Source organism: Balearica regulorum, chromosome 3, assembly GCF_011004875.1.
Source record: "Balearica regulorum gibbericeps isolate bBalReg1 chromosome 3, bBalReg1.pri, whole genome shotgun sequence".
NCBI lineage: Eukaryota > Metazoa > Chordata > Aves > Gruiformes > Gruidae > Balearica > Balearica regulorum.
The window spans coordinates 62,213,135-62,240,229 of record NC_046186.1 but is presented as its reverse complement, the minus strand read 5'-3'; the positions used below and the strand labels follow the sequence as shown (position 1 = coordinate 62,240,229).

Here is a 27,095-nt window from a genome sequence, read left to right as displayed (position 1 = left end):
CCTGTTGGCATTCAAGGGGGGCGGGGGGGGGGGAGAGTGGGAAGGTTTGTGGGTTGAACTTGATGTTGTCTGTGAAATGCTGAGCCAGCAGGATGGGCTCGCAGGAACATTGCTACCAGCACAAGTAAGAGGAGCTGGAAAACTCTCCTCTCTTGATTCAAGGCCAAGATTGCCTCAATAAGAGGAAGGTGGAAACGTTCCACCTGCGCCTCCTCCAGTGCCAAACATTTATTTTTGCACATGTGATGATCTGGCTGCTCTTAGATGTTTATTTAAAGTATTTAACTTAGAGGGAATAAAACCTTCAAGGTGGGAACCACTGTTTTGTCTTAACCTACTTGATTAAGGTGGGAGAAAAGAGCATTGTGCTTATTTTAATGATGTTTATTGAAGCTGTAGTTAGAACAGCAATATGGCCATGTAAATACACCAGAAGCTGTGTATTTACCCTTCCTGTGCACTGCTGTGTTTTTCTGAAAAGATATCAAAGGCATTGACTAACTTTGAGAGGGGAAACATATGGCCCCATTGTGTCTTCTGAAAATGGAAGCCCTCTGAAAGTGAGACATCAGTCAAAGTGGGAATACAACTTCTTCGGCATTTCAGTATATATTTTGTCCAGAATTTGCTTTATTACTTAATCTTTTAGTCTTTAAAAGTGTTTTTTTTTTTTCCTTGTCCTTTTTCCACCCCATTTCCCAAATACTTGAAAATTATTTTTACATTCTAAAGTGGAAAATGCCTGCAATTTAATTGATCACTGTAAACAGAGTAACTGCATGAAGGCTTTTATAAGTCTCTTTTATTCTCTTTCTATGCATTTCATATACTTGTTTTGTAGTTTGCTTTTGCTGGGTGTTGAGGTTGGCATACTGAGGAGCTACAAACTCTTATGAAGTAATACACATTAATCACTGGAGCTGGAAGCAATGTTTAGCACCAGTGGGTACAGAGGTGGAGCATTTCTACCTTTCCGTTCTTGAAGCAGCTTAACCTTAGCTCAAGTCAGGATAGTTTTGGAGCTTTCCTATGCTACCTATGACCTATGTTTTCAATGCTCTGTTAATCTCAAACTAGTATAAATAAAGACTAGTACGATTTCATCTATTCTTATGATGAGTTTGGACTCATGTCAGTTGATGTTTTAAATGACTTGCGCGAGGACAGAAAAATAAAATCAGTATTATAAAAAAAATTATTTTCCTGATTCTGTGCTTGGGGCACTAGCAGAATGATTTAGCTTTCTTTTCCACACTGGCAGGCTGGTTTCCTGAGACGTTGCCAAATTTCCAAATACCTTGACTCAAGTTCATAAAAACTTCTTACTTCTCTTGGGAGAGAAAATTGGAGGGCAAGAGTTTTATTAGACCAGTTGGAAAAGCCGACAGGCTTTACAGCAAAGAGTCTCTCATTTCTCTCGGTTGTGGTTGTTGTCTTTTCCCTTCTTTTACGAGTACCTCTGCGAAAGGAGGCACTTAGCTGCAGTCAGTCGTGCAGTGTGATGCTGGGAGCCGACTCACAGCAAGTGCCACAAGGAGATACCTCAGCAATGGCATTTCTACACGGTCGTATCTCCTCAGGTGTGGGGAAGAATTCATTCCCTTTCATTCAAATTTAACCCAATCTCAATTTTATTTATTTATTTTTTTTTTAATCTTTCACTGAGTGTATCTGTTCCGGCACTGATGTTCCCTATAGTGGAATACCTTTTAACATATGTACCTTTCAGTGCAAGTACCATTTTAAAATGGTTACTTATGCTTCATATATATCTTTACTAACTTAATACAGACGTAATTACAATTCTACCTGCCTGTCCATCTATCTGTCACACAGGGCATACACACAGTCTACATGCTTTTTGCATAGGTTTAATAGCAGACTTGTTTTACAGTAATTGCTATGTTCTGTTCTTCACAGCATTACTCACAGGCATGTGGTGCCACCCTGGTATGTCATGCATTTCCATGCATTTCTTGCAGGAGCTGAGAAGGTCCTTATGCAGATGGTTTCAAATGTTTCCATACTAATTAGATGAGGGGTGTCTGGCGCAGGAGTGTTTTTAGGTAAGCGGTGTGTTCCAGGGAGACGCTCATGTTGTTGCTCCGGATGAAATCCAGTGTCACTGTCGGCTCCAAGTGATTTTTAAGATTTTTCTTACACAGCTTAATTAGCTCACTGGCTGAGGGCCAGCTTTCTTCTGGGTAGTCACAGGTTGTTGTTTCAGCTGTGATATGTTCTTTCTTTCCTTGCAGTTTTGGGGGTTGGTGGGTGGAGTGTCTCCTATAGCAAAGTGCACTGGTTTGTATCAAAAGATGTCTATGTTTTTAGGAAGTTTTCAATGCTTTATAGATCTTGTGCGCTTTTTTTTTTTCTCAAATATTTGTGATATGAACAAGAAGGTGCCATTTTTACACAGTATTTTAGCATATGAACCATGCTGTGTAATGGTATGAGGGAGCAATTGGCAAGATCATCTTCAGTAACAGTATAAGAGATTTTAAAAAGAAAAACACTTTCTGAACTTCTCTGTGCTTGGTTAGGTGACTGCCCTCCTCTAGAAAAGAAGCGGTGGGATTGAGTTCAGCCAGGAGAAGGTGGTAACCTGATGTCGCCCTGTGCTCCTGTCAGCAGCACTACTTCTAGGCCAGAGCTCAGATCTAGACTCTGTTTTCTTCATATGAGTTTGGTCTCTTAATGATGCAAAAAATTTTCGGTGAAGTCACCAAAGTCTCTTAATGTGAGTTTTGGGAATTGTACTGCTCTGCCCACAAAGTGCCTCTTCTAACTCTACTAGGAAAGTTTTATTACATGAGTATTGTTCTTAGGATTATAAATAGCAGCAAGTTTAAAAAGGTTGGTTTTGTCACAGTGTTTGTAGATCAAGTGCACAGCTCTACAAAACCGTTGGGATGGTTTGTTCTAATGGAAAAATATCTGCTGGAGATCTGAAAGCAACAGGGCTGCTATTCCTGCACTTCTAGTCCAAACGTGGCCAGTGTGATGGGGTGAGCAGGGATGCCGCATGCGGTTCCATTGCTGGAAGACAGGTTACCAGCACCCCCAGGTTTTGGTAAAGGGGCACAAGGGCTTTGGGAATAAAGGCTGCAGAGCTGCTGAGCCGCAGCAGAGTGACCCTCGAGCTGTGCGGAGAGATCATTCAGTCCCAGGGGGATTTCAAGAACTTGAGTATTGTTTCCATTCCAGCTCTCAGCCTCCAAAATGTCTTTTTTCTCCACAAAAGAAAATAAAGCCCAGGAGCAATCTGGGGTTAGCTCCAGATCCGTGAAAAGGGACGCTCTGGCCTCAGGCTCTGCCGGCACAGGACACTTGCGTGGCGGGCTGGGCGGGGGCTCTCCACCCTCCAGCTCACCAGAAACATCAGGCTGTTTCCCGTGAGTCCTACCACTTTTACCTGACCCACTATAACGAACCTCCGGCTTGTCTTGTCTGAGATACACTGCAGTTTGTCCAAGTCACTAGATGATCCTGCTGCCTCGGCTTTTGGCTGAATTACTGGAATGATCTCAGCCGACCCCAGGTTTGGGTTCATTGGAGCCTGTTTTTCAGTTTTCTGCCTGTGCCTGTTTGCTGTAAGAGGCGCGGGGAGTCGGACGGAGGTGCGGGAGGCGGAGGCCAGGCTTTCGTACGGGGAGGTGCCCAGCTCTTACTGACAACAGCCCCTACGGTGCACACCTTCCTCCAGCTCTGCTTCCCTCGTGGCACTTGTGCCCAGGGCTGGCTGGGGAACCCTATTTCTGCTTGCTGTGCTGTGCAGCATACTGCGTTGTGTGGGATATTCGGTCATCCTTCCCTATATAACAATACTCCGTCTTCTGTACACGTTTCTAAAATGTTCTCAATACCATCCCTACCAAACTGAAACACCATGAAGTACTTCAAAGTGAGTATTTTCTATTATTTAGTACACTTATAGAATGCATGCTATAGGAAGCACTAGTTGGACTTCAGCGCCCTTCTTGTGGTTGAAAAGGCAGCAGTTCTTCTACTAGACGTGTAATTCAATTGTTCTTTCTGAGAGTGAAGTTGCTGTAAGAGCTTGTCATGTCCATGATTGAAACTTTATCTCAGGGTTTCTGTTATATAAGAACATAATACAATCTCATAAGAAAATGAAGCAAAAAGCTAATTTTAAGAAACACCCTTCATTCCTTCTTTGTCCCTGCCCCCAGAAAACACACTTTTTGGTATCTGTCCTGAGGATCCCTTCTTTAACACACAGTTTTACAATGGGTGCGTCCCCCCGTTGAGTGCTGAGGTCACACCTGTGGCCTTGTGAGGTATCGTGCATTGGCAATCTCTCCTTAAATTAATCCACATCCACTTGTAGGTGTTAGTAATTCTTTAGAAGAGTATCCAAACACTCAGCATCTCACCATTTTCTATTTTGTCTGTCATCTGAGTTTATACCATTGAAGTTACTGGTATAATTGGAAGAAAGGTCACACCAATTCTATTCCTTTAAAAATTATTTTCATTCACCAGCATCTAATTATTGTTTTTCTCTCATTTCTTATGGTGTTTTAGTTAAAAGTAGATTTTGTTGCCTATCATTTTTAAAGCATTTTATTTTCTATAAATTGTTTTGTAGTTTGATGAATTCCTCACATCATAGTAGGTGGTGATATTCTGGAAGCCTCAGCGATATTTGTGAAATATTTTCATGCAAAAGCCTAAAAAGGAAGCATTACTAATTTCCTTTATGTACTAGTTTTATTGGTTTTCATAGAAATAATGTTTAATTTCTGTTGAGTGCCAGGCTCTTTCTCTTTTGTTTAAACATTAACGAAATGCAATTCAAACAGCATAACTTCATCTTAAAACTGATTTCGTATTGCTTGGAGCTTTCAAGGGCCAGTACGACTTCTTGTGGGCCATGATCTTCTCCTTTTCGGCCGCTATGCTATTTTTTTCTTTCCATCCAGATTTGCAGGGGGCTGGGGGACATTCCTCCAAAAACATCTGATCTTTACTTTCCTACCGAAATGGCGGTGGAGTTGGCGGCGTGCGGAGGGGAAGTGGATGCAGCCTCTGTTAGGGGTGTACCGGGCACCGCATGGCCACGCTGGCCGAGTGGAGGTGGCACCGGGGACGGGGGTGTCAGTGGACACGAGTGGGGTTTTGAGCTGTGCTTTTCGAGCCGTCTCGGTGCAAATCACTCTGGGGAGGTCTTCGTTTTCCACTTACGGAGCAAAAATAACTCTCCTGACGGGGGATCTCCCGCTTAGCCATCCGTCCGCGGCACAGTGCACTCACACTAAGCGAAGAAGCGGCTGAGAGCTGGAAAGCGCTCCTTTGCCTCCGGGCTTCCTCCCGCGGACTTCTTCCACTGGAGTTAAAGCTCCCGCGGGGCCGGCGGGGTCCCCGGCGAGCAGCGGGGGAGCCCCGTCCGCCGCCTCCTCTCCGCTTCCCCCGTCAGGAGGAGGATTTTCGCTCGTTTACGCGCACTCCGACCGCTTCCCCGGGAAGCCCCCGCGGGAGCCCGGCAGTCGCGGCGAGCGCACGGCAGGTGCTGCCGGCGCGGCGGGGGCTCGGCCCTGCCCGGCCCCGACGGGCGGTGGAAAGGGAACCGGGGGCGGCCGCCAGCGCCGGGCCGGGGCGGGGAGCGAACAAAGCGGCTGCCGAGGACGCGCTGCCCCGACGGGGCCGGCCGGCACGGTGCCGCCCGCAGCGGGGGCGGGGTGACCGGGGCACCCGGCCCCCCTTCTCCGCGCACACACACGCACACGCGCGCCCGGGCACACGCAGAGACACAGGCAGCCGCCGGTGCGCGGCGGGAGGATGCGGCGGCTGCGCCCCTGGGCGCTGGTGCTGGGCGGGCTGCTGTGTGCCGCCGCCGCCGAGCCGCCGCCGCGGAGCTACCCCCACAGCGCGGTGCTGGACGGCGCGGCCGCCTACCGCCTGCGCTGGGGCCGCCGCGGCAGCGCCCTCGCCTTCCGCCTGGAGGTGCGCACCCGCGGCTACGTGGGCTTCGGGCTCTCGGCCAGCGGCGGCATGGCCTCGGCCGACATCGTGGTGGGGGGCGTGGAGAGGGGCCAGCCCTACCTGCAGGTAAGGCCCGGCTCTTTCTCCCCTCGCCCGCAAGCCGCCGGCGCCTGCCGGGGCAGAGCGCTCCCGGCACCCCGCTCCGGCCGCGCGTCCCGGGTCCCCTTTGTCCGCCCACCTTCCCCCTGCTATTTCTTTCTCGGGACGTCCCTCTTTCCCTGCCTGTCTTTCTTGCGCAGCCTCCTCGTCCCTCACCTCCGTACCTCTTTTTGGTTATCCCTATTGTTCTGCGTTCCTCTCCCCCGGAGGAGCTATTCCTTTTTGGTCCGCTCCCTGCCAGCTTTCCCTCTAAACTTCTGCACGGGTTTCGTCAAAGGTGTCGGGTTTCCTTCCTCTTCATCCAGAAAAATGCAACGGCCCTTTTCTCTCTCTTTGGGCGCTCTCTCCCTGCCGGCCCCCTGAGCCTAGACCCGAGGAGAAGAGGGGAGGGATGGCAGAGTCTTTCCCAGCGATGAGCGGCACCTCTCCCCTCACCCTGCCCTAGCTCATCCGTGCAACCAACAAGTGACGGAGCTTGGTCGTCCTGGTTGCCACCTGAGCTTCCTCTTTGTAATCCCGCTGATGTGAGAGCACGATCCCACTAGCTTCCCAGCCTGCTGATGTACTTGTCTGCTGGGGCACAGCCGGTTCTGCTCCTGTCCTCCGTGTTCCTCCTGTCCTCAGCTGGAGGTGTTTTGACTCAGTTCTTGAAAAGAATTTACAGGGTAACCACTGGGGCTCCTGGTACTTGTGCTTGATCTGATAAAGCAACCTCAGAGGAGCCCAGCTGTATTGTCATAATTCTCTAGGCATGTTTCTCTAGTTGTCTAGACATTGCCAGAGCTACAGCTGGGAACAGAAGTGCAGGACGTGGGCTCCACTGGTGCTTCCAGCGAAGCATCCTCTTCTAGAGACACCAGTGGCTGGTGGGGTAGCAACCGTGAGGGGGAAGGGACCCACACCTTCAGTCCCCTCTCAGCAGTCTGAGATCCAGCCTGGGGGAGTTGCTCTGGGGCCAGGGGAACAGGGACAGCTTGTCCCACAGGTGAGTGAAAGGGGAACGGGGTCCGTCATGACAACTTGTCACCCCTGGTTGCCTGAATAATAACTTTTAGAGAGGCAATTCAAGAGCAGTGTAGCACCCAGTTGTTAGAGTATGGTCTAGGAGAAGTCGTTTATCTTCTTTTCATCCTGTTAGAGCTAGTTGATCTTTGAAGCTGCTGCTTAAGTTTTGCGAGATTTTGCTTTAAGAACATGGATTTTTACTAACATTTCATCATAAGAAAACTAAATGCTTAATATGCTTCCCCTACTATTTGTCAAGATTTTATAAAATCAAACCTTTTCCAGAAAAAGGGAGTTTTTAGCATAAAATTTTCCTTTTTTCCCCCTATTAGTTCACTTTGTGAAGTTTAGGGAAATATTTGTTTTATCTAATTTCAGACTGACGATTTTCAGAATATTTTTTCCTCCATATTTCAAAATGAAGATAATTTTTCCAAAAACCTTAGTCTAAATAAATTAATACTAATAATAATTGAATACTCCTGGTTATCAAGCAACGAGCTCTTAGCTCACAGACTGTAAGGCTTGCTAGAGCCTTACATTTCAGAAGATAGGCCATTAAAAGAAACACGAAGTTTGTATTTGGTTCGTTCAGAGATCCTGTGGGTAAAGCAAGCCTTTTAGAAAGGCATCCAAATCTATTGTAAAGACATCCAGTGATGGAGGATCCATCACTTCTCTTGCTGGTTTGTGGCAATGGCGAGTCTTTGCTATTCCTGATTTCCATTATTAGTTCATCTGTGTTCAGATTCCAGCTATGTATTTTCTCTACTATATTAAAAAGTCGACTCCAACCCCCATCCTGCCTCCATAAAGTTATTTATATGCTGTAATCAAGTCACTTTTCAATTTTCTTTTGCATAACATAAATAAATCTAGCTCTTTAAGCATCCCACTGCAGGACATTACCCCCAGCACTCAAAGCACTTTTGTGGCTCTTTTCAGCACCTCTCACAGGTTTTCAGCATCCTTTAAAAACGGCTCCATACAAATTCCATTCTTCTTCCAAAGATTTTATTCACTGACATTCCATGACAAATACAGCTGAGATAGATAGAAAAGGGAAGGACTGTAGCACGCACGTCCTGTTACAGAGCACCTGATATTTTTCCTGAAACACTAATTTAGCACATGAACATCTGCTATGCTAAGTGCCATGAGTTATTTTGTTGTACTTTGAGTAGGTAAAGGCACAGAAGAAACACTTAAATCTTTTAAGTTTGCCTGCAACCTGAGGTTTCCTCCATCCCCATTTCTTCTTCAGTTCTAGGCAGCAAGGTTTCTTTTTCAACTGGACTGAGGTCTTTTTAAAAGTTGCTCAATTAAAATATTTCCATACTTGCACCAAAAAGGAAAGGCCAGAAACAAAGACGATGAAGAAACAAAATTTTTCCAAAGGCTTTTTCTGGCCAGTCAGCAGGGATTGGTATAAAATGAGTAACTTGTTCTAGAATGCTATTTCAATAATATCTAATTCTTCCCTTTACTGGACACACAAATACGGTTCATATTTTAAAAACACATTCTGTGTTAAGTGTATATCATCATCATTTACATTATTTACTACTAAAAAGGATTTTTTCATAGATAGTACCCTTGAAAGTATGTGGTTTTATGCCTAGCTGCACTCTATAAAATATGTACACCCTATAATGAAAGAACTTACTTTTCTTTTCGGTTTTAGAAATATGTTTTTATTCCATGATCATCAGTTGGAAAATGTGCATCGTGGTCTAACCTCTTAGGAGGGTCATTTTTTGGTTTCTTTGAAAGTTTTGAGATGCTTGTTAGTGGCCTGATTTTCAGGAGATGTTCTGAAACACCTTTGTAGCCTTTCAAGTGGGCACTGAAATTGCTAGTCTCTTGGGAGAATTTAGCCTCTTTCCTCCCCCTTAAATTCTCTCTCCTCCTTTAAAAATAGAAAGTGTTCTTGGAGGGAAGAGTCCTCTTCTGGGAGCAAACATGTAAATGTAGTTAGACTACAGCTGTCAGTAAAGGCAAAAAGCAGAAAGCAGATACTCCATAGTCTGTGCAGGATTGGTGTATCGTGATAGAGGAAAACTTCCAGACAGTTTTTAGAGAAGAGAGAAAACATTTCCTCTGGCTTTTATTCTTCATCCTCTCAGAGCAAGTAGATGCTGTTCCCACTGCCAGCAGGCAGTGCTTTCCCTGAAAAAAATCTAGTGACTCAGTCTGCTGGGTATTTGAGATTGGGTTTTACTTTGTCAGATTTTAGGTGGTTCCTGAACTTTGCTGTAATGAGTTACTTGGTTTGGTTTGCTTTTCTGTGTTTGAGCTATATTTAAGCTGAAAGAGTGCCTGGCATAAGCAAAGGCTAAAATGATTTGAAAGTCTGAGATTTAGTTCTCCTTAAATATATGAAGGTGAAAAGCGTTACGACGCCATGAGACAAGAACAAACCTTCATGGTTCTGGAAGGTTTTTGGAGAGTGTTTGAATGATCAGAGAATTATACATTTACTGTCCTAATGTTTCAGAAGTTTGGTATTTGAAATGGGAATGTAGACATATTTTGGGAGGATGTAGAGAACATAGCATGAATACATACATGCATAGCTTTACTATATTGTCATGAGCGACACAGCTCTACCACGCAGAGGGAGAACAAGAGAGATCAGTGATTCTCGCATGTTACCGAGAGCCCTGTGGTGACAGAGCAGCAGATTACGTGCTCTGTCTGTTATCAGCGTGTCTGATAACAGGTAGAAGATACCAATGGAGGCTGGTGTTAGAAAGCAGGGAGCTGCCTTTGTCTCTGTAGGTAGGGGGTGGACTTGGAGGGAGAGTTCATACTTAGCAAAATGTTACCTTGAAATATTGCCACGGTCACTTGCAGCGTGCGTTACTCTTCATCACAATTCCTGCAGCAGCCTTAGCTTCTGCATCTAGTTTTTTCCCCTCCTTTTCCTCTCTCTTTTTTTTAAATGCATCTCTTTTGTGCTTATGAATTGACACAGCATGCATTTTCATGCTAGACCCATGCCTTTTCCTTGGTCTCCACCCCTGTCTGGAATTGTGCATCCCCACCCACAGCACGTAGCTGCTGAGAGCCCCATTTTGGGGAGAGTAATCCTCCTTGATGAATGCCTATTTTGTGCAAGTTATACAAGAGGATTGCATTGTTAGAATCTTCTGTTGAACTTGCACAAAAATAGTCCCTACTCAGGGTGAATAGGGACTGTGTGTCACTAAAAAGTACTTTATTATTCATTACAGCCTTGCTTGTTAACTGTCACCCAAACTAAAGAATATCTGTTATCAAATGTATCCCATAGAATTAGCTTAATTGCTCATAGGGAAGTACTTGGAAGAGATTTTAAAGGACAGAAAACAGTGAGCATTCTCTGTACTTAACGATATGCTGCTTTTAAGTGCACTCATGCCAACAGCAACAAAAGAAGTGTTGAGAAAACAACTTGAAAGGCACCAAGAGAGAGATGCAAAGTGAGTGCCACACTGACATATCTCAGTCGGTGCTTTGTTGGAGGTATTTCATGCCTTTGGGCATTGGGGCAAAATCTCCAGATGACTAATGAGTCCCTCTTGGCTTGGATCCGGGGCATAAAGAGACACTCCAGTGTACATCTCCACTGGCTGGGAGCTTTGTAGTTCCCTTTCAGAGGTACAATAGTTAGGACAAGGAAGCAACAGTTGGGGAACAAAAGATGAGAAGAATTCTGTAGCTCGTGAATTTTGCAGGCTTTTGGGAGCTGTTCTGCAACATTTTCGGTTCTCTACGGTATTTTTTCTTGTCCTTTGGATTTTGGAAACACCAAGAAAATGGAATTTTCTTACAGCTCCCCAAAAATAGGTGCCGGGGGCAGGATGGAAATGTAGCCACCGTGAGTGATGCAAAGGCTTAAAATAACGGGGGAATGATTTCATTCTCAATATCAACAAGTATCTCAGAAGTAGGAGAGGAAAGAGGGGAGATTTTCTAAGGCACATACAGAGATTTTGGGAAGAAGTATCATTAATAGTTGTGCCTGAAAATCCCTTAAGTGTTTTTAAAACTTCCTCATAGTTGAAGTAATTAAAGTAATTAAAACAAGAAAATGTGCACTGGTTAAATGTGGCTCCTGCATCAGGAATGTTCCGTGTGATAAAGTACACTTGTGAGATTGAATCACACAGTATCTCCTACTTACAGGTTTTCTTTCTCGTAAAACACTTTGCTACATGTTTTGTCTAGTCTGTTTGCATTAGGACAGCCTTTAATCTAGCTTTATAGCTTCTGATATAACTGTAATATAACCTCTTACATCAACATTTATTCTTGATGTAAAGACTCGGTTAGGTCCTTGGGACTCTGCTGCAAAGTCAAATTACCCATGCTGATAAGCAGGGTGGCATATCAACTTCTAACTGCTCATGCTTCTTACACCTTTGAGTGGTAAGTTAGAAGGCTCTCCACGTTTCAGTGTTTTTCATTTGCGTGTGGAGGAAGCAATATTTTTATATCTCCCAGGAATGCCACAGAAACCAAGGGGTGTCACTGCCGGGTGTCACCAAGGGGTGTCACTGCCCCAGGCAGCATTTAACTAGATATAAGAAATACACTGAAATAAATTCAAATGACTTACAGTTTGAATGAGGAAAGACATGTCTCTAAGTAAATCATTGTGTTTCATGTGTAAAAAATACACACCCTCTTTTTGCAAAGAAAATATATGTACATGTACACACACAAACATGCATTATCAGTTTCTGTAAATACCCGAGTGGAACATGTATGTCTTTGTGTATATGTGTATGTCTGCATTTAAAATACAGACACACCCACAGTTATTTGTTACGGATAAAAATTTCCGTCCTTGTCAAAGTTAGTAGTACACCTGAAGTAAATAATCCACATTTACTCCTGTGCAATTCAGCCAGATTCATTGGAATTGTACCAGGAATTGTGTGCAGCTTCTCAGAACCGCCTGCACGAGTGAGATCCAGGCTTCCTAGCAAGGACAGAATCGCTTCATGCTGATCTTCTGTGTAGGTAAAAAAAATAGATCAATCAGTAAATTAATTACAAACAGACTGTTCATTGGGCAGCAGCTGAATTTACCAATCCCAGTTACTTTAGGAACTTCTTGCAACTGCTTGATTGCTGTTGCTGTACCCTTTCTGTGGATATTTTTTCTTTAGGGGCCAATCCCAAGATCGGATCAGTCAACTGGAATGCTCTCAAGGTGTTCTTATACGGAGCAGTGATGCTTTCAGACTCCTGCTTCGTGTTAGTTTTCTGTGGGTGGGCTCTGCTTTTCCCTAACATAAGAGCATAGTAAGATCTTTGCTGAAATTTGTTTGAGGTTGCAAAAAAGTTTGGTTTGCTTATTTGTAAACTCATGCTCTGTTTGCTTCTTGCCAAATACAATGTAAAACCAGCTTCTTTTTGGTGGTAACATCCAGTGTGTGCTGGAAGCATGAGCAGCAGGATTCCATCTAAATTAAATGCAACAATAAAAAAGAGAAATGTTAACCACAGTTATTTTTTTTGGAAACCCAGAAAGGCATAGCTTGGTGCTTATTTCAAACAAATGTTTTGGTCAGTTCTTTTGCGTACTGTAGCAATTTATCCATCCTATTTATACTAAGATAGAGCCTCTCCTGCGCCAACTTTCATCTTGGTTACAGCTTCCCGATTCCTTTTGCCAAACTTGTCTTCAGCCCTGGTCTTGGACGTCAGTTTGGTAGTTTGGGGATGTTCAAAACTCCATGGGTTGGCTACAGACCATAGGTGAGGACTAGTTGCAACACAGCTTGGTTTGCCCTCATTTCCCATTCCTGGCTTGTCCCTTTACTTGCTCCTAAGTGTTAAATCGCTGCTGAAATGGCAACGATCTCCCAGTTAGAGAAGGGCAGCGCGCAGAAATCCCGGCGGCAGAGCTGCTCGTGAGCCGGGACCGCGAGGCGATCGCTGGATGGGGCCACAGTTTGAGAGTTATTTTATGCTCCTTGAGGTTGAAAGGTGCTGTCTATAATTTAGGATGGGAAATGGATATCATAAACAAAACAATCTTGTACATTGTAAAGATGTGGGGAAGGAGTCCCATAAACACCTGTTCACGTCTGCGATGACAGCTGGTGGTGCTTTCGGGGTCAGGCTTTCCTCTGCAGCTGCGCTTACATGCTTGAAGGATAAAACAGCTTCTTTTCACATCCTTAAGAAATTATTCTCCATGACTGTTTGGAGAGCAGCAATCAGGAACCATATATGCTGGAAAATATTTTTTTTAAGAAAGAGAGAGGTTAATGGGATCTGAAAACCAGTATAACATGATCGGCTTGACATCTGGAAAAGAACATAAACTAACTTGTACTGTCAGGAGGATTTTTCATTTTCCATATGTTGTTTCAACTTCTAGTTAAAGTGAGGAAGGAGATACCTAATTATTTGACTGATTGCACAACTTAGTCTAGAGCTTAAAATGCCAGTTTATACAATATTACCAAAGTTGTGCAGAAACTTTAAATGTTTTGAATAAGCAGATTTTGACATTAAAATAACATCTTTGTTATTATGTTATGATATTATTATGTAGCGTGACCAATAACACTTCCAAAACTTTTAAACACTTACTGTTTAAATAAGATGTTCTTACTAGAAAAATATAGTCATTTCACCCTTATTTTCTCTTTCTGTAACTGCTTACACTTCTGTAAAGTTGATGTGAAACTTGGCAACTTTATCTTCATTTAAGATATGATACATACTTTTGTGTGTATAAGAAACCAAAGAATCTGGATGCAAGTGCCAAATCAATACCTAAATCCATGTTTTCAGGTTTCTGCTGTGAGTGTTTTAAAAGATTCGATTTTAAGGGCTTGATAATTATTGCAGATCTCTGCTGGGACTCCATGAAATTCAGGAGGACTTGTGTCAGTATAATCTATCCTACAAAAGACACAGGTTTTCTAGCTAACCTAGATGTATGGGATGGCAAACCCAAATCTGTGTAAAAGAGGTCGCCACATTAGAGCCTCATCCTACCTGGTGGGGAGGGTAAGCTGTTCTTATATGAGGCTCGTCTCAGACCATCTGTGATAGATATTGAAGGACTGTAATTCTGTTGATGAAAATGTTCTCTACAGAATTAAATGAGTAAACTTGTGGATTTAGATGAGTTCTGTGTTATGGTAGTCTGGCCCTGAGAGAGTTTTGAGCTGTATTTAGGTATCCTGAGCTCAGCTGAAGCCCAGATGCCTAATGTCCCCTCTCTGGCTTCTGGTGGATCCATCCTCTGTGCTGTCCTTTGGCCTTATAAGTCACTTTTCAAAGGCCTTCAGAGGTACCCAGCTTTCTCCTTTGACTAGATGCAAAGACTTAAAGGCAGTGTAGGCTGTCCAAATGTGATGGTTTTGATTGCATTTGTACCATAGGAGCAGGACTTCCATTTATTCTTACTTTTCTACTCTGAAAGGAAGCATAGGACATGTATAAAGATAGAATCATAGAATAGAACCATAGAATCATTAAGGTTGGGAAAGACCTCTAAGAACATCAAGTCCAACATCAACCCAACACCACCATGCCTACTAAACCATGTCCCGAAGTGCCACGTCTACCTGGTTTTTGAACACCTCCAGGGATGGTGACTCCACCACCTCTCTGGGCAGCCTGTTCCAATGCTTGACCACTCTTTTGGTGAAGAAATTTTTCCTAATATCCAATCTAAATACTGACATATATCTATAAAGATACATCAACAACTAACTTTTTCTTACTTTTCCAAGATGCTGCTGAAAAGGAAGTGGCATCACAGTTTGTCAGTATGTCTTCATTTTTTATAACCTCCTTTTGTTCATTACATTGTGTACACAAACACATGTCTTAAAGGCTTTTAAGCTCTGATTGGTAGGTTGGGCAGAGTCTGTGTAGTTTGACTTTGTGAACACAAAGAGATCAGTATGATTTTTTGGCAATATGTGGCCTTATTTTGTTTTCAAACTGGTAAACAATTTTCATGTGAGACATTGAGCAATCAAATTCTGAACTGTTCAGAAATTTTTTTGTTGTATTATTTGATTTTATTTTTGTGATGAACATCTGGATAATTTTCAACAAAGGAAATAAAAAATAGTAATAGAGGCAGTTCATTAACTCCTAAATAGCTCCCAGCAAGTATACTCACACTTGATTCCTCTAGGGCAGCACCGCTGCACTCGGTGGAGGATTTGGGGAATAAATGGACATCTCTGTCTTCCTGGGCATTACATAAATTTGCTTCCCAGGTACTCTCAGCACCCTGATATTCAAGGACTGTTTCAAGGTGGCATGTATCAGGCAGAGCAAGTTAGAGACAAGGAATTCATTACTTCACAGAAACTTTCACATGGGAAAGATTAACGTTAGTTGGGCAGATTAGCATCTACCCACAAAATAATTTAAGGTGAGTCACGGAGCGAGGTGCTGTTCAGCGTCGATGGCAGGGGTAGGCAGCGAGCACCCGGGCGGGGAGCGCTGCCAGCCCCCAGGGCGACTCTCTGAACCCAGCTCCCATCCCACGGGGCGCAGTGGGGCACCCTCCTGGGGCCGAGCTTTGGGACCACCCTCCCCAAAGCGTTTGCCGGCAGCCACAAAATGAGTCCCTTGCAGTGAGCCAGAGCTGGGACCTGTCTTTGACTGTCATCCAGGCGAGTGAAATAATTACACTGACAATCACGTTATCAAGGCACATCTGAGCTAATAATAATTACATGACTTCTTCAGGTTATTTTTGTATTCTCCCTGTAGGCTCATGGAAGCCAGGGCTATATCACAAGAGGTTTTTTTGGTTACAGCTGTGTCCTCTAGACTTGTTAAGAGATGGTGAAGTTCACGGGCAAAATATTTGAGTGTACACAGCAAACCTTGCTTCACATTTCTGAGCTTTCCTTCACAGTGGTTTCAGGCAAAGACTTTCAACCTGTTCACATGAGGAAAAGCTATTCTTGAGTTTATATTCCTCAATAATTCAATATGTGGGTGCTTTTTCTAGTACAAGGGTGCCTTCCTCCAATTTAGTTTAACATTTCAGCAAAGATATCACACTTTGATAGAAGTTGATGTTTACAAGGTTACATTTCTCGTACAGACAAGCCTTACTATTTTTAAGATGAAAGCAGAGATTCCATAGAGGAGTGTTTTCAGAGCAGGGATGGTATTGTGTATAGACATACACTGCCTCTTTCCAAGCAGTGTTGCAGAGTTAAACCAGAAGGTTTTGATCCCATAAAGTACCCATCTTCAAGTACCATCCCAGAACAGGCTGATTATTTCCACCCGGAAAAGCAAATCCAAAATTTTTTCTCTAAACAAGCATAACTCATCCGTTCCCCTTCTTTCAGCACACACCTTCAGGTCTTAGGCCCCTCTTTTGCTCTTTTTGGGGACTATTTTTCCATGCGTGTTTTCTTTCACATATGTATTCATTCATTTGTAGTCGTGAAAAGTACTGACAGGAAAAGAAGGACTCTTGTCAGTACCTTTGAAAAATTTTGAGAGTTAGATTTTTTTTCTGGAACTGAAAACATCCAAACTGTTTCAGTAGTTTTGGCAAGACAGAATTAAATCCGAGTATTTTCATACTGATAAAAGTGATCAGCTTTTTACCCTTTTCTACCTTGAAGATGCATCATCACTGGGATAATTTTATACAAATTAATATACCTTAATGAACTGTTTGGGCATGCAGTTATTCATACATCTGTAAAAGGCAGACCAGCTTGTGAACTCTGACTGGTGTGCATGTGGGCTCTTGCACGCACACAGATTTCTACGGTGGGATTAAGTTTAAGATTACAGCTCCCAAGTGATCCTTTAGTGAATTAATAAGGTATCAGATACTTTTACCAGTATCAATATACTTGGAGCTAACTAACATTTGACAATTTTTCAGCTCGGTTACCTCTGCTTTAACAAAAGGGGAAAGCTAGAAGTCTCTCTAGAAGTGAATGGAGGTCCAAATAGCTACAGAAGTAAACGCCTTCCAGGAACAGCTGGCACTGCATAACTCTGCAAGGATGCTGCGTGATTAATGGTGTCTGCCTGTAGCCCGTTTGGCATGAGAAATATATCTATCAGTTAAAAGCCCATCCCAAACCGGACAGAAACAGCCTAAAACTCGAAGGAGGGCGACCGGAGGAGGTGCCTGTGAGGCGGTGGCCAGCCCTTTCCAGGTGGCTGAGGCTGGAGGAGAGGGAGGGCCGGGTCCCAGCTGCGCGGGGCCGCAGGAATTCGGGGTGAGGAGGTTAATGACTCGGCATCGCTGCGGCCGCTCCTCCATTGTACCGTGCCTCTGCTGAACCCCAGATGGGGAGCGTCTTTCTTACACACAGCTTACCCCAACCTGACCCCAACCCAGCACCTTTTGTATGAATGGAGCACTCTCCGTGCTTGTTAAGCCGTAGGGTTTCTGGTTCTGGTCAAGGGTAATTCAAGAGGTTCGCTTTCTGTGGGGAAGGAAAAAGAAAGAAAAAGTTGTGTTGTTGTGAATACTAAGTGAAATTCGTTCTCTCTGTGATTTCCCCTGAAGTTCACGACACCCCAGTCATGATAAATTAGGCTTCTTGGCAGCATGTTGTTAAAGTTGCTCAAGACATTCTTTAAGCTGCTTATCAAGGAAACTTGCTTTCCTGAAGATTTTTAGTAAAAAAAAAAAATAAAATGTTCAATGCCACCACAGATTTATCGTTTGATATGAAACTGTGATACTTCAACTTTTTACATAAAGATGTGCTTTAAGATGCTTCAATATTGGACATGGAGTTTGATTTTTAATTTAATATTAGATTTTAATAATGGCCACCTTTTATTTTTGACAGGATTATTTTACAGATGAAAACAGAGTACTTAAAAAGGACCCTCAACAGGATTACCATCTGGAGTATGCCATGGAAAACAGCACACATACAATATTGGCTTTTAGCAGAGAACTGCACACTTGTGATACAAATGACAAAAGCATAACGGTAAGAGGCTCTGCCTATATGTAGAGGGATAAAGGCATTAATATGGGCCAAATGTATATGCGGTTATGAAGCTGGTTATTAAAATCTCATCTTAGTAAAAGGACAGAATTAAAGAAATTCACTTTCCAAAGCAACTGTTTGGTTAACTTAACCATGTAAAATATTTGTGCTAGTTTTATTAGGATCTTACATTTTAATTTCAGCTTTCTTTGTCCTTCTGCTTTAATGGATTATGTTCTCTAATTTCTAACACACCAAGTGAACACAGGATTGAAACAGGTTCGTCTGGGCCATCAAGTCCCATATCCCACAGTTACAGTCATTCAAAAGATGCCAACTTGAGAAACAGTTTTTAGCTCTTACTTTAAGTTGTAATTGATCTTAAAAGTAGACTTTTTAAAAAGTTTGGAGCATATATATTTATGGTATATTTTTGGTTTTATTTCTTTATTCAAAATTAAGAAGTTGAAGAGTTTTATGATAAAACTCCTTCCGTGATAAAATGCTTTTCATGGTAAATTCTCCCATTGCCCTAGGGACTGCTGTTCTTTTTCCTAAGCATAATGTTAAATTATATGAAGTTGATGACTTTTGTATTGGAAATGACAGATTGGTTGAAGACATTTGCAAGGCTTTCTGTGCTTTGGCTTGTTTACTACTCATTTTGGAATCATTGCTATACTATTTCAACACTATTATCTACGTTTTCACAATATACGCGGTAATAACAACGTGAGGAGCTGAAAGATGCAGGAAGCAAACCACAGCTGTATAAACCACCACATTTCCAGGCAGTCGATGGATCTATGGTTTTCGCACCTGCTCCAAACTGTCTCAGCATAATATAACATTCTGGGACACTTCAGGATTTATTAGACTCTTTTGTCTCAAGGGTGATTATTGCAATCCAAGAATAGTTTACAGAGAATTGATCTGCGCTGTGGCTGTAGATTGATTTTTAAGGTGTAAATCTGTTCTGTAATTGAATGTCTATCTTCCCTAGCATGTAAGGACAGCAGTTCACAGAAGGTATTCAACTCTTTACAGAGTTGAGCCTGGGAACTGTTTGGGGAGAAAACCTTCTGATTGTTGGCCAAATGAGTGGCATCTGTAGAAAAAATTGTTTGATGCATTTAGTTGGTTACCTCTTTATGAATCTGTTCTGCTATTTGCAGATATGATTTAAATTTGCAGCGTTAATGAAGGAATCTATCAGAGAGAGATTGAACTTCTGCAGATATACAATGAACTCTATGCATATAAAACATTATTAATTTTAAAGGCAAAATTGAGTCAGTAGGTGACTGCTCCTCTGGTATACATTGTCATTGTCCTGGTACACCAACACCTACATCATACCGATCTTAGGAATTACGTGAACTACGCGAGGAAGGTCTTGTTCCTATTCCTTATGGGTTTTTTGATTGTTTTCTTTATTTCAGGAGAGCACAGTGCGGGTAATATGGGCCTACCACCACAAAGACATGGGAGAAGCAGGTCAAAATTACCATGGGTCTAATCGTGGTACAAAGAGTCTACGTTTACTGAATCCTGAGAAAGAAGAAGTCTTGTCTGCCTCCTTGCCATACTTTGACTTGACAAACAAAGACGTAAGTTATGTGGGTTTATGTGGAGATGGGGATAAGGTGGCAGCTAAAGCTTTGGGCTTACGCAACTGGGTAATGTGACTTTTATAATATTGTGTTCTTGCCCTTTCTATTAAGACAGGTACCTGTACCAGACAAGGATACAACATATTGGTGCCAAATGTTTAAGATTCCCGTACAACATGAAAAGCATCACGTGACAAAGGTGAGTGATTCTGACTGAGCAAATTTAGAGGAGCTCAGATAATGATTGCTCTTCAAATCAATTCTTGCACTGTCAAAATTTGTTTCACTACTTACTGGAGTGAAAACACGACCGCTTCTCTGTCTTAACAAACCTGGGCCAAGTGTATGTGTATGTGCGCCCTGACAACCGGCGTGCGCAGTGACAGAGCCCCTTTCTTTCTTTCCTCCTACGGCCTCTCTCCCTCTTAAGGAAATGAGGTTGAAAATTATTTCTGTCCATAAACGTTTTTGGCAAAGACTGAGTAAAATTGTCTGAAAGCATGTTCCATCAAGTTTTACTTTTATCTAAAAATGTCATGAATTTCTTTGAACGGAGAGCAATTTTCGATTAAAAAATAATTAAATAGTGAAATTTCTTAAAATAAATGGCCAGGTTCTTAGTTCATTCCAATCACCTCTCTTGCGATGACCACAGTGAAGTTATGGCATGTTACATCATGCAAGCACAGGCTCCATTATCTTCAGCTGTGTAAAAGCCAAATATTATGAAAAAAGAGATGGATGTTGTAATTAAAATTAATAAAAATGTGTAAACATCTACACAAGGTTCAGCAGGATCCAAGGTGATTTCAAAACCCACATGCATAAACATGTTTTTCTATAATACATTTTCTAACTTTCTCTCAGTTTGGAACTGAAAGCTTAAGAATGCTGGGAGAAAGATGGTTGTCACATTCCTTCCCGGAAGCAAAATGCTGAAGACCTCCTAAAAGAACAACTTGTTATTATTGTTCTAGACTGCTTAATAATCTTTCTTTGAACTCATTGATGCTTTTAAGTACACAGTTCTATTCCATTTTTTGAATTATTGTCAATCATATTGCTCCAATGCATTCAGTAAGACTGAAATTTTAAATTAACTCAGAGAACTTAACATATGATCTCCAGTGTATGTCTGAGAAATACAGATAGTTATTATCCTCATTTTTTCAGAATGAATAGTGGCAAAGTCCAAATTTCTGCCTTCAGGTACTTGATCTTTAATCACATTTGAAATTTGTGACAGCTACTTTCACAGATCTGTACGAAAAGCAGAATTTCTTTGTAATACAGTATATATGCACCAGGATTCCTAGCGGTCTGCTTTCAAGTGAGACAGCTTCACAATGGTAGTATCAGCATCATGCTTTCCGTGTTAAGTTTGACAGAAGTTGTAGATATATGCTGTTCTGCTAAAAAGTTCTCTGGAACTATTTATTATATATATTTTCTGAATTTATTTTTTTAATTTTTGCCTGGCTGCACATACGGTTAGTCGTTTTTTTTTTAAATGTGGTTGGTTGAAGCTAAAACATTGACTCATTTTTTAGAATAGTTTTATATTTTTATGATTATGTATAAAGAATACTATAATTTTAGAAATCACATTTTGAAATCAGCAATTTATTTGTTTTTTATAAAGTTAAAAACTAGAGGCGAATCCTCAGCAATTTTCCACTTTCAGAAAAGCAAACAGTTTTCATCTTGCCACTTAAAAATGTTTCGAGAGAGAAAAATTACTGCAGAAAGAGAAGAATTATGTAGGAACATTTCCTTAGCATTTATTTTCAGGGGCACGACTTATATTTTCACATGTGTGACTTTTGTAGATGACACATCGAGGGTCATTGTGGAACTGTATCTATGCACTCTTGCAAACTGATTCAACATATCCTAAAGCCTACTGATACACAGAGGATGGGGCTTATGGCGACTCAGGAGGGTATTAGCTATGCAAACAAAGATTGAATTTTTGCAAAGGGGAGGACAGATGAATTATTTGGCCTGACCAGACTGTTTGTGTTAGTTAAATACTAGATGTAAATACATCTACTAAACAGTAGATGTTGGTTCTGGTTTCCTTCTGTAGCATCAATTTCATACAAATCTATACATCTCATTTTCACAGACAGAAAAAAAAAAGTTTAGAAAATGGTACAAATTAATCTCAGGTGTAATTCAGTCCACTTAAGTAGTGTACGTTTGAGCTGACTTCGGCCATTTCTGTCCTGTGTGATTTTGTGGAGCACTGAAGTGCAGTTCAGCTCTCGTTGGACAATGTGTGCCATCAACACTGCGGAAGTGTGCGCTTAGCTGTGCGTATGTGTAAATCTGGTGGTGATCTGGAGTCTCATGTAGGTGCAACAGCCACCATAAGAATTTTTTTCATCCTGTTCAGCTGTTCTCTGTCATTCCTTTCTTCTTGAAAACTGCTCTGAGCATGTTATAATAATGTATTTCTTTAAATAACAGTTTAATCTGGAAAGCACAATATTTTAGAGAAAGAAACTGACGAAACATTAGACCTATCATTAGAGTTAGAGGCCAAGACATTTAATCACCTCTGGTTAACGAATGCCAGATTCTGAATCCGGATTCCGAATTAAAAAGGAATTTTTACCTTCCATGGACCATGCATTATTTTAAAAAAGGGTACCTCTATGCTGGCAGGCAGAACACATTCAAAGCATTTCAACGATTTCATAAATACAATCCAGTGGTGCAGCAGCTGGGTAAGTGATAACGCTTGGTCTTAGGATGCATCTATAGTAGTGTTTTAGTTTGGATGACAAGCACACTTTTGAAGCGAATCAAGTTATTCTTGCTTACTTATTCGTGGTCACTGCCATGAAGCAGTCATGGAGCTCGTGAACTGAATCCCTTTGGTGAAACTCAACAGGAGGGTATGTGCCAGGAGCACAACAGAAGTGCCCCACACGGAAATGGGGGTCATGGGACCAGACCAGCACTTGTACCATTTCTGATGCTGGATAACACAGCTGTCAGGACCACATCCTTTTCCTCTTGTGTGCTTTTTTTTTCTCATGGAAAAAAAATATGTCCCCCAAACTGAATGACTCTCTGGAAAATGAGAAGCTATTTTGCAGATGTCTTTGCTTTCTGGGTAGCTCAGGCATGGTCCTCCACCTGATTGCCCACATGAGCAAGCTGTTGATTTGAAGTGAATCAAAGGGCTTGTTTGGGTAATGAATGGAAGGTCTGGGTTTTTCTGTTAGCACAAAGTAAAGAAATAACTAGCATAAGAGATCTGAAATCAGCTGAAGGTAAATTATGTAAGATCTTATGTCTTTTCTTTCTCTTTACATAATATTCATCCTGCTTTCCAAGAACCTCAGGTAATGAGAAACAGCATATTTTTATGGACTGTTCTTGATCAAGCTGCACTACATGACATGTAAATTGTGCAAGAGATAAGATTGTAATCTTACGCTCATCTCATAGGTAGAATAAGGACATGGATAAGTAATTTCTCCTTATGCTGCACTTACCAATGGAGAACAGAACTTCACTGTGATAACGAGGCACTCGGCCAGGGTTAGGACTTCTCTGTTTAATCTTCCTTTGTTTCATACCTGTTGCAACTTCTTCCCTAGGGAAGAGATTGTTTCTTCCTACATGTCTCTACAATACCTTCTGTTACAAGATCTTCTCTGATGCCTCCGGGAACTCCTGGAGAAATAACTCAAAATTATCTCTGCTAAGAAGTAAAACAAAGTAAGATGATTTCTCAATAGCTGGGCATAATAGCGATAAGAGTTATCCAGATTACAACCAATACTAGGCAGTGAGCTGGTTCTGTGAGTCTGATGGAGTACGTCACTCCTCAGCTTCAAGCTGCCTACCTGGCTGAACAGTGGCTGCTTGAAAATTTGTTAAACTCCTACAGGTTTTTCCCTCACATGTGTTTATTGTTAGCAGAACCAGTTACCAGGTTAATAGATCAATTTTGAAAATAACAGCAGGCAGAACAGATGAAAGGGATTGCTTGGAGGTAATAGCAGGCAACCATCTTTCTTTAAGTCAGCTGTTTGCAGGATGGCTCGACAGTGGTCCTGGAGTGGTGGACCCCGGCTGCTCTTCGTGTGGGAGAGCGCGCATTGCAGCCCATCTGCAAACTCCTCCTGCAGCTACATGTGCATTGGCCTGTTTTGCTGCATTCAGCTTCAGGCTGTGGTATGTGCCTCAGGCTTACTACCCTACAGGGATTTTTACTCTTCTCACGTACGGAAGCTAGCCAGGAGCTTTCTCAGAAGTAGCTTTCTTAGAAAAAAAGCATTCCACTTATTAGCCCAGATTTTCCAGAGATGGGTTTAAAGTTATTTGTTGCTAGGATTTTTGCAGTTCTCTGTAAATATTCTTATTCTGACTGATCCCGAACGTGCCTCTTAATCACATCCCTAAAGAAAGTTCTCTGGTTTCACCGACTGCACCTGGGAAAGGACCTCCACTCCGACAGGACCTCTCGGAGGGAGGGATGGACCTGCTGGTAGAGCAGACACACAGGCATGCCCATGCCCCGGCCCCTGCACGAAAAGGTCTCTGTCTCCCTGCTGAAGCCACGCTGAGGGCAGCTCCCGGGGTGTGGAGAGTCCTTGCAGGCAGAGTCACTGCCGTGCCGGGGCTGGGAGCGGCGGCTGGCAGAGCGAGGGGTGCTTGCTGAGAGGAGCTCGTGCTGAAAAGGGGAACCCCTGCAGCACCCTCCCTCTTGTAAATAGCCTGTTTTAAAAGGGTTTTTTTCTTATTGCACTTTTGGTTTAAAAAAAGTGTTATATCCAGTGGCAGCACACTGGAGCTTCTGACATCCTTTAATTCTTGTACCGTCAAGATGTCTGATTTTCAGTGCATGCGGATACATGTGTGCTGACATGCGTCTCTCTACTTTGACAGTTAGTATGAATATTTTCTCGTGATTGGTTTTTTTCTGCCTATTTGCTGAATTTATTCTTTGCTTATCATGAACTGGCTTCATGCGAATCTTTACTAGCGGCATGGAAGTGAAAATGTATTTCACATTCGTAAGAAATACTTCCATGTATTTCAGTAAATACAGCTCTTGCTGTATTTTCAAAGCTTGTTTTTTGTGCTCTTTCTACTTTTGGTTCTACAGATACAGCATTTTCATTACTGTCTTTAGCTTAGCTTTCAATACTCCATGTCTTCTGTTTATTTAATTTCATTGTATTGCTTATTAATATAACTGCATCTGCTAAAGATTCATTACTTGGGCTTCCCATTAACCGCAGGTCTCCCATGTGCTCCACTGGTTTTTTCCGCCACAATTAAAAACCTTAAAATACAGTATTTCCTCTACTGTCTCTAGCTTTCCTGTGAATTCCTTATACCTGTGGTCTCCCACTACTCCTGAAAATTTGTTTAATGCTGTGTGTAAACTTCTGAAAATTTACAGTGTTTACTGGTGAAGGAATGGTATGTATATTCTACATGCCAGATGTGCCATAATCAATTTGCATGAAGCTTTTTAGCTTCAGTGTATAACATGTCTATACTAGTTTCAACACGCCGTAAATTTTCCCTCTTTATTTTCTTAATTTCTTTGAAATATACTGTGTTTTCCTCAGGGAAAGTAGTTCCCGGGGCTTCAGTAGTAATAAACCCATAAACAAAACCATGTCAGACACGGAATTTCACTATTAAGAGCAGGAAAAACAGTTTAGGTAAAATAACAAATACAATTGGGTAGTAGGGTCATTTAGCTGTATCTACATGTCTTTTCTGTAAGAATTACTCATTTTCCTATAGTTCCAAACTGTCTGGGTTTTTTTTGAAACTAGTATAGTCGAAGAAATACTGGCAGAGAGGCTGCAATATGGCTGTATTCAAGAGCATAAAATACTTCAGGTTCTGTAAAAGAACTTTTTTAATGGGATGCCCAGTTTTAGAGGGCATTTGGCATTGGAAAGGAGGATAGTAGGTTGCATTTGGTAAGCTCTTAAACATTTGGATGCAGTATAAAGCGCTCCTTTCGTGTGCATTATTTGAACCTGCTTATGAGAATGGAGTGAGCAGGTTTAGTGCTGCTGAAATGGGGAAGAAGCCCCATGCTGGGGATTAATGTGGTCGAAATTCAGCATCTCTTTAAGTACACCTTATGCATACTAAATTAAACTCAGGCAACATATTTAAGACAGTAAATTTTCAACCATGTAGATGGGCTTCCTGTCACCTAACTTGACTTATCTACAGGTCTGAGCCAGTGGCAAAAATAGCTGTTTGTAACATCCCAGAGGAGGTGTCTGAGACACGTGAGCTCAAGCGTCCCCTGTATTGACTGAAGAGAGAACCCAGATAACCAGCCTGTGTTCAATATGTAGCGCTCAGACGGATGAATCGGTGGACACGTGTCCCATCAAAACGGTCAAGGGACAGAAGAGATTGTGATAGGAGCAAAAATTACAAAAGAAAACTTTTTATTTTAAATTTGCCTTTAGGAAAAATGGATTTTTCTCAAACATAATCCTGTGTAATTTTTTGGCACTAAATTTTGGATGTGACTAGTGAAAACAGGCCAAGCATATCGCCAGAAAAAATATAATTATTTAGCATTAACTGAGAAGCGATACATTGGGCATATTTTTATATAAGCACCAAAGTTTTCCATTGTTGATCTCCGTAGAAAAGGGAGCCTCTTTTCAATTCAAGAAAGGCTATATTAGAGCACACCAGCAGCTGCTAGTTAATCTTCATGTTCAGTTTCAGAGCAATCTCTGATAAGGAAGTAAAAACTCCAGAAAAAAACTTGTTGCCAAGGGTAACTCTGCTTTTTGACAGTGGAATGCTTTAGTGATACCAAAGACCCCAGTGTGAAAATACAAAAGGACTCCAGTTTAAGAGACTGATTGATTGAAAGCCAGAAGGGCAGCCTGTAGCCTTCAGTACCTAAATGAGGGCACTGATTTTTAACTTGAGTGATACCAGACAGTAACTGCTTGTTGTTCTCTGGCTTGAACTTTCACGTTTTGCTAAATGTGATAACTCTAGCAAATTGCATCATGCAGCCTGACACAAACAAATGTTCTCTATTTTCCTGTATGTTCCCCTGCAAAGCAATTTCAGCCTTGGTAAATTAGATTGGCAACCAAACGAACGCTGCAGAGCTTGCAAGCTATCCGCCCTTTGATCTGGAGGACTGTCTCTTCAGTGCAAGCCTGAATTGGCCCATTAGGCTTTGCAGTGTTAAAGAATCATATAAGTGAAGTGGCTGGAAATTAAAAGTTTCCCAAGCAACTGTCTTGGGAAATAGCAGAAATACTCTCATATTCTGCTAAATTATTTCATATGTAAAACTATTTCATATATTATTTCATTCTGTGATCAAAGATGAAAGTACATGTGACCACAGATTTTACTGTCACACCAAACTTTATGT

At 42.0% G+C, this 27,095-nt stretch overlaps 1 protein-coding gene across 2 annotated transcripts in view; it reads left to right on the top strand.

The window, feature by feature from the left end:
- The first annotated feature begins 5,698 nt into the window (after positions 1-5,698).
- MOXD1 (monooxygenase DBH like 1) overlaps positions 5,699-27,095 on the top strand; it is a 51,871-nt gene continuing 30,474 nt past the window's right edge. The window contains exons 1-4 of one of the 2 annotated variants that reach the window (XM_075748109.1): positions 5,699-6,072; positions 17,928-18,074; positions 19,517-19,684; positions 19,803-19,886. In XM_075748109.1, the coding sequence (XP_075604224.1) occupies positions 5,803-6,072; positions 17,928-18,074; positions 19,517-19,684; positions 19,803-19,886 (669 nt within the window). In that variant the 5' untranslated portion in view covers positions 5,699-5,802. The remainder of the gene's footprint in view (positions 6,073-17,927; positions 18,075-19,516; positions 19,685-19,802; positions 19,887-27,095) is intronic. The other variant, XM_075748108.1, reaches the window with a different exon arrangement.